This window comes from Lemur catta, chromosome 14 (assembly GCF_020740605.2).
Source record: "Lemur catta isolate mLemCat1 chromosome 14, mLemCat1.pri, whole genome shotgun sequence".
Taxonomy (NCBI): domain Eukaryota; kingdom Metazoa; phylum Chordata; class Mammalia; order Primates; family Lemuridae; genus Lemur; species Lemur catta.
In genome coordinates this window covers 47,875,286-47,881,943 of record NC_059141.1, presented here as the reverse complement: position 1 = coordinate 47,881,943, position 6,658 = coordinate 47,875,286, and the positions used below count along the sequence as shown (strand labels likewise).

Below are 6,658 nucleotides of genomic sequence, written 5' to 3'. Positions count from 1 at the left end.
TGGGGAGCCGCAGGTTTTCTCCCCATCTAGTTTAGACAGCAGGGCTCTGCGCCCCCTCCCCCCCCACCCCACACAGCCCCGCAGAGACCTCTTGAGAGATCACTGGATTCCTCCTTGTGTCTGTACGCTATGACAATACCATGCATTTGGGCATGCAGGGGACAGAGCTGCACCCCCACTCAGTGACTGCGGCCCGGCACCCTCACACCCACCTCTGTGCCCTCTGTGCCCACAGAGCTGGTTTGACAGTGGCACAGGCTGGTCCTGATGGGTCCCAGCAGGTGGAGAGGCCTGGTGATCTGTATCTGTCACAGGTTTCTAGGAGATTCTGATGGGGGTGACTAGAGGAGTGGCGAGGAGTGTGGCTGTGGGCCCGTTTGAATCCTAGCTTCTACCCAGTTCGTTCTGGGTCCTGGGGCAAGTTTTAAACCCTTTGCAGCGTCCTCAGCAATGAAATAAAGATGACAGTGACAGTACTGTACCATAAATTTCTAGGGACAATTAAATGGCATAAAGTGCTTAGCACAGGGCCGGGCACCCCACTGGCTCTCAGCAAACACCATCCAGTCTTGACACTGACCAGAGTGGCCCTCACCGTCCAGGGGCACAGGGAAGCAGCTGAGTCTCTCTCCTGACAGCTGGGGAGGGGGCGACATTGCTCTTAAAAGCCCAGTACCACCCCAGCCAGGGCTCCCAGGTGCCTGGGACACGGCGGCCACTCTGGAGCTGAGGGCCCTGGTCCAGGCCAAGGTGCGGCGTGTGCAGAGGAAGCCGGGGCGCTGGTACGGTCCCTCCTTCCACACCTCTGTCTATCTCTCACCCACCGCACCTCGGGCGAGCCCCTGAAAGTTCTGAGAGGCAGGCAGGGCCCGGATCATCATCCTCAGTGATGAGGAAACCAAGGCTAAATGAACCATCCAAGGTCATGGGCCCACGAAGAGCAGAGCTGGGAATGCAAACAGGTTTCCTCTGCTGCCCAGGTAGCCACAGGGCAGGGGGCGGCTTTCCTCCCGTCCTCAGGTCCAGGCAGAGGCTCTGACCACTGGGCCTCCTCTCAGACTCTCAGCTAGTCCCCAGTGAAGGAGCCTGACCCCTTGCCTGTGCCAAAACGCTCCCCGTCCAGGGAGGAGGGAGCCAGGAGAGGGTTCCTGGAGGGAACTGAGTCTGTTTTACCTGATCTCTGGCTTGGTGTCTCCCTCTGAGGAGCGGGAAGTGTGGCCGCCACCTCCAGGGACGGCTGCAGGGTGGACAGAGGTAGGGCTTATGAGACAGGGGCTTGGAACTTGTGGAAGGGCGGGCCCAGGAGCCCAGCTGGGCCCAGAGATCCGGCAGGAACAGACACCAGGTCAGATCCCAGAAACTCTATTCACCAGGTGGCACCAGCCAGGGAATCAAAGCCACCCCGTGGAGGGGGTACTCTCCTTCGCAGCCCCACCGAGACCTGAGCTGGGGGCTCACGTGGGTGGGAGTGAGGGTAGCTCTCCCCAGGAAGCCGGGCTGCATATCCAACCTGACATGCAGACGCAGGGCTCCAAGGATAAGCCCTGGAGATTAGCAGAAAGCTCCCTTAAAATCTGCCCTCTTGGGTGGGATTAGAACCAGCAACGCGGCCCAGTCTGGGGGCTCCTGTCACACAGCGGGCGGTGGGGAGGGGTGCGGGCAGAGGAGGAAGAGCCCACCCTCCTCAGTGAGCTTCCAATCAGGACACCAGCTAGGCCAAGGCAGCGTGGCTCACTCAGAAAGCCACCAGCTCTGCATCTGGCCACCAGAGCACGAGGCTCTGCCTGTGCAGAATGTGTCCGCGCCTGGGAGTCCTCAGCACAGGCGAGAGCCCCACCAAGGGCGTTCAAACAGGAGGGACGTGGCGTCTTATTCACTGCAGGGGCCACTTTCAATATTTCTTCAGAGAGTCCCATACCTTTGAAAGGGGGAGATGAAAGGGAAAACCCAGCCCGAGAGACAAGCTGAGGGGAGGAGGGAGTTTAAGGGGATGTGGGGCAGGAACTTCCTGTGGCTGGTGGGCCAGAGCCTCGGGGGCTTGGGGCCGGGGGAGCAGGTGGGCAGATGTGCCAGGGCAGAAGGAGATGCCAGAGGAACAGGCACCAGCCTCTCCTTACCAGCCCCCAACACAGATGCTGGGAGCCAGACCCCACCCCCAGAAGCCCAGCGCCCCTCTGTTCTCTACGCCCATCATAAAGGGAACATGTGTTCCAACTGTTGGGGAAATAAAGCCACAGAAAACAGTCTTTGAGAAAGGAGTCCTGTTCCAACGCCACAGCGCTCCCCCAGGAAGGTGTGTGATAAAGGCCGCCAGCCCCTCAAGGGCAGCAGGCACGGGAGCCTTCGGGAGAAGGTTCTGCTCTGGGCAGCGCAGCGGCTCTCAGAAGGGATGGAACCCACCCCTCTCTCCCCCCATCCTCCCCCAGCCCTGGCGACTCCAGAATGTGCCTTCCTCCCCCAAACAACCAAACCCGGAGGATCCTGAGAAGAGAGTGAGAAATCTAGTGCCGGGGCCAGCAAAGTCCTCAGGCTCACGCAGCCTCTCCGGGACCTATAAATAGCCCTCATCCCCCTGTGGGCCTCAACCACCCAACACCTCCCCCTGGCAGGGCCCCGGCCTCCTCTCGGGAAAGCAGGGCATCCTCCACCCACACGCACTGCTTTCTAAGCACGGCGTGCTGCAGCCAGGGCTGGCGGGGCCTAGGAGGCTGAAGGGGGCTGGGCGAGGGAGACCTCAGACCCGTACCCCGGCTCTCCTGACCCTACAGCCTCACCTGCCTTTCTGGCCAGAGGACCCCAGCCCACAACGCTGACCTTCAAGTCCAGCATCTCAGAGTGAGCCTAGAAGTCAACCACGTATCGGCCAAGGGGTCCAAGCCCAGACGTTACCTGGACCTCCCCTCCCAGCTCTAGGACTCTATGGAGAAAATCTTACAAACCACCCTCCAAGGTCAAATGCCTGTTGCTACTGTTCCCCAAACCCAATCACTCCCAAACTACCTTCACCCACGTCTTCCAGATCTGCATGTGACTGTACGATTATTTACGAATTTCCTCATACAGACTCCTTTTTACTTAAATCTATTTATTGAAAATGTCACAATAAATAGAATGCCAGTACCACTTGTCCTAAACAATAGGTAGCCAATAAAAATATATCAATAAAACAAAACAGTCCTATAAAAGTCTGGAAACTTCTCCTCTGCCCTAAGCCCATGTCCTGCTCCCTAGGAAGAGGGGAAGTCAATATATGCCTTCGAGAGGCATTAGAACATACTGGCACCAGGCTGAGACTTTCTTCTTGCCATAAAAGGACTGAAAGAGAATTGGAAAAGGAATCCCCTTCTTGTTCTCATTTTGTGCCACTTAATGCAGGCCCTATGCCACCTAGAAACATCTCAAGGGAACCATCATATTATCCACCCCATACTTTGGGAATGCTGGACTGGAGTCTCCCTCTGCCTCATGCTTAACACAAGGGGGAAACACAGACCTGTGCCCCTTCTCTGACCACACCTTCAGGGCACCACTAGATCCCCTCTGCTCTCACACCAAGACCCAGTAAGTCCCTCTCGACACACCCGCCCCCATCAACCAACCCCCAGAGGTCACCGCTGACTCAGGTGGGACACCAGGTAGACCAGGCCCACCAAAAGGAGGCCACGCACACCGAGCATCATGAGCAGGAAGAGGAGCAGGATGGAGGTCACGGGCTCCACAGCATGGTTGCCAAGATGCCACTGCGGGAAGCCCATGTTCACCAGCTGCCGGTTGAGGTCATTGAAGGGGGACTGAGCAGCACCCAGCCTGATACCTGCCTGCTGCTGACGGGGTCCAGCACCCCCTGTGGGGGCACCATGGCCCCTGTTGAGAAAGCTCTGGAAGGTGAAGACAGAGAGAGACAAATGAATCCAGAGGATACTTCCCTGGAGTTGAGGCACCAGCCAGGAGACAACCCCTCTAAGCTGGGCCCCGCTCTTCCCTACAGCCATCCTGGGCCACACCCTCCTTTTTCAGCAATCCCAGGATGCCACCCGTAAGAATCCCAACAACCGAGTTACAAACTCTCAGAGCATGGAAAATGCCAGTCCGTATTCCCCACGTCATGCCCGGGGGAGAAGGTGCCTAGGACAGAGAAGAGAGCAGGTGGTTGAGGCAGGTTGGACAGCAGGGCACGGCTCTGGGGCAGGTACTTTGAACACTCATCACTCCTTTCTTTAAAATGATGATTCTGTGCCATGGGCTCACCTCCTCCACTCCCTCTCCAGCTCCTCTCTTGCACAACAGATTCTTAAAAGAAACATGCTAGCTGCAGTGGGGTCTGCTACCAGGTTAAAGGAGCATGAGCTCTTGGGCTTGAAGTCTGGGGAGGCTGCCCAGCAGAGGGAGGACAGGGGGACAGGGACTGGGCCATAATGCACTGCGCTTCCCAGCTCTCTGCAAAGAGGGCTTCAGGCCAGCAAAGGTTAATGGCCAGCAAGAGAGACTTCTGGGAGCCAGGAGCAACCAGTACAGCGGAGGCCAGCTGTCCCTGCCACAGGGATGGGTACCCACCTGTCGAGGGGTGCTACCTCTCGGCGCTGCAGTGGTCCTCACTCGGGGGTCATCATCCTGCACGATTTCCCCGTTGGCCAAGATCCTCACCATCTTCCCAGGAGCTGCGGGCGCCTGCAATGCATGGCCAGGGTGGGGGGCCCCATGGAAGCCACGTGACACGGAAGTCCCCCACTCCCTCACTCTTAACTCTTAGTGATCTATGACCAAGATCATGAGGGCCTGAGGGTGATTCTTTCCCTAACCTCAAAAACCTTGAAGGAAAAAATTTACCAGAAACTGAGGAATGCTTTCTTTCGGTGGTGCTCACACAGGCGACCCACGCCGAGCAGATGCTGTGCCTGATTAATAAAAAGGGGAGAAATAAATGCAAGTCGTTTGCCAGAAAAAAAACCTTTCAGACGTTGAGTCCACTAGGAAAACTATCAGAAAGGATCCTTGGAGGAGGAAATTTTATTACCGACCACTAGCGGCAGCACAGCTGGGCCTAGGGGCCTTGCTCTGGACTGTGGAAAGCCCACCGAGGCACAGCTCACTAAAGCCCCACCACACCCTCTGAGGTAGGTACTAGCGCACGCAGCTCTTGTGCAGGTTGAGGCACAGAGAGGTTGAGTGGTTTTTCAGGGATCATACATCTATGGGCAGCAGAGAAAGAACAGGAAGCCAGGAACTCTAGCCCTGGGGTCCCTCTGGGTACTAAACCAGGGGTCTGGGCCACCTGGATCCTCAGTGTGGCTCAGTTTCCCTTCCGTTAAAAAATGGGTCCAGTGTGCTGTTCCCCCACGGGATAAGTGCCAAGGGCCTGGGCCTTCTCCCTCCAGGAACACGGCCTGGAGATCCGGGCCCCTCAGGGTTACTTTAGATCCACCGCCTGGCAGCAGGACACCCTGGCCCGGCAGCCCCTGCGCTGCTCAGAACAGCAGACCTTTGCCGCAGAGGGCACGCCCCTCACCGTCCCTCGCCGCTCGGGTAACACCCGCCCAGCCTTTGCTAACAGGAGGGCGGCGCCCAGCCTTCCCAATACGGGGTGGCGATCTGCGCGGACCCCGGGGCGTCCCTCCGCGGGGCCCCTCCCAGCGCCCCCCGGCCTGGGTAAAGGCCGTCTGCTCTCAGATGAGCCACAGTCTCCACCTAAATTCTCAAAAGCCCCCGCGACACCCATGCCAAAAAGGGTTAAGAGCCGCTGTCCTCTTGCCCGTGACCTGGAGCCTGGGACAGGCGGGTCGCCTTTCTGAAGGCTGCTGGCCCCGGAGCAGAGCGAGTGGGTCGCGGTCGTCCGCAGTCTCTTTGTGCTTTGTCATCCCGCCCCCGCCGGGTGGGCCACCGGCGCCGGCCCTCGGCGCACCTGACGCCACGGGCTGGGGGCTGCGCAGGGGCGCTGCCCGGGCCGCCGAGCCCCGGCCGCCGAGCCTCACGCCGGCCCGAGCCCAGGCTCGCGCGGCGGCGAGGGGTGCGCGCCGTCCCGGCCGGGTCACCCACCTGCAGGCGCGGCTCGCGGCCTCGGCGGCGTCCGCTCGCGGCGGCTGCGGGGCCGCTTCCTCCCACCTGACCTCGCAGGAAGCGCGCGCCGGAGGGGCGCGGCCGAGCGGCGGCGCAGCAGCCCCCTCTGCAGGTCCCCGGGGGCACTGCAGCTGCCGGCCCGGACGCGGCCGTGCAGGGGCGGAGATGGGAGGACGGCGGTAGGGGTGCGGGAGACGGGAGGGCAGGGGTCCCAGACGCAGGAGAGGGGATGGGGAGGAGAAGAGAAGTGGGGAAGAAAAGGAGAGAAAGGAGGAGGGAGCAGGGGAGGAAAGGCAAGCGAAGCCCACGGAGGAAAACCCAAGAGGGTGGGGGCTCCCTGGCCTGGGAGGAAGGGCGGACACAGGCTCAGAGCACGAGTGTGACTCGCTGAGCCAGCTCCGAGCATGCCCCTCGAGTAGGGCCCGGCCCAACCCTCAAGGAGCTCCAAGTCCAGTGGGGAAGATGAGGCTTGAACGGGGCAGGTGCAGCTTAACTGCAGCAGGCTTCCTGGAGGAGGTGCCTTTGAGCTGGGGCCAGAAATAGACTCTGGCAGAAGGCACCACCTGGAAGGAGTGAACCATCAACCTCTGCCTCCTTCCTGCTC

The 6,658-nt window shown here is 59.8% G+C and overlaps 1 protein-coding gene across 3 annotated transcripts; it reads right to left on the bottom strand.

Annotated features, from left to right (window-relative positions):
* Positions 1-3,068: 3,068 nt before the first annotated feature.
* Positions 3,069-6,134, bottom strand: FAM241B (family with sequence similarity 241 member B). 3 transcript variants are annotated; one of them, XM_045569330.1, is made up of 5 exons: positions 6,034-6,134; positions 4,828-4,895; positions 4,555-4,668; positions 4,066-4,125; positions 3,069-3,878 (listed from the first exon to the last, which is right to left on the bottom strand). In XM_045569330.1, the coding sequence occupies exons 3-5, from the start codon at positions 4,645-4,647 to the stop codon at positions 3,609-3,611; spliced, it is 423 nt and encodes a 140-aa protein (XP_045425286.1). In that variant the 5' UTR covers positions 4,648-4,668; positions 4,828-4,895; positions 6,034-6,134; the 3' UTR covers positions 3,069-3,608. The 3 variants fall into 3 exon arrangements, with proteins under 3 accessions (XP_045425286.1, XP_045425287.1, XP_045425288.1); XM_045569331.1 differs by lacking the exon at positions 4,066-4,125; XM_045569332.1 differs by lacking the exons at positions 4,066-4,125; positions 4,828-4,895; positions 6,034-6,134 and having other exon boundaries at positions 4,555-4,671.
* Positions 6,135-6,658: the final 524 nt, after the last annotated feature.

Coding starts and splice junctions, on each gene's coding strand:
- FAM241B (XM_045569330.1), bottom strand. CDS start 4,647: ATGGTGAGGATCTTGGCCAACGGGGAAATCGTGCAGGATGATGACCCC. Junction 4,126..4,554: donor GAGGTAGCACCCCTCGACAG/GTGGGTACCCAT, acceptor TCTCTGTCCTAG/GCACCTTCTCCCCCGGGCAT. Junction 3,879..4,065: donor GCATTTTCCATGCTCTGAGA/GTTTGTAACTCG, acceptor TTCACCTTCCAG/AGCTTTCTCAACAGGGGCCA.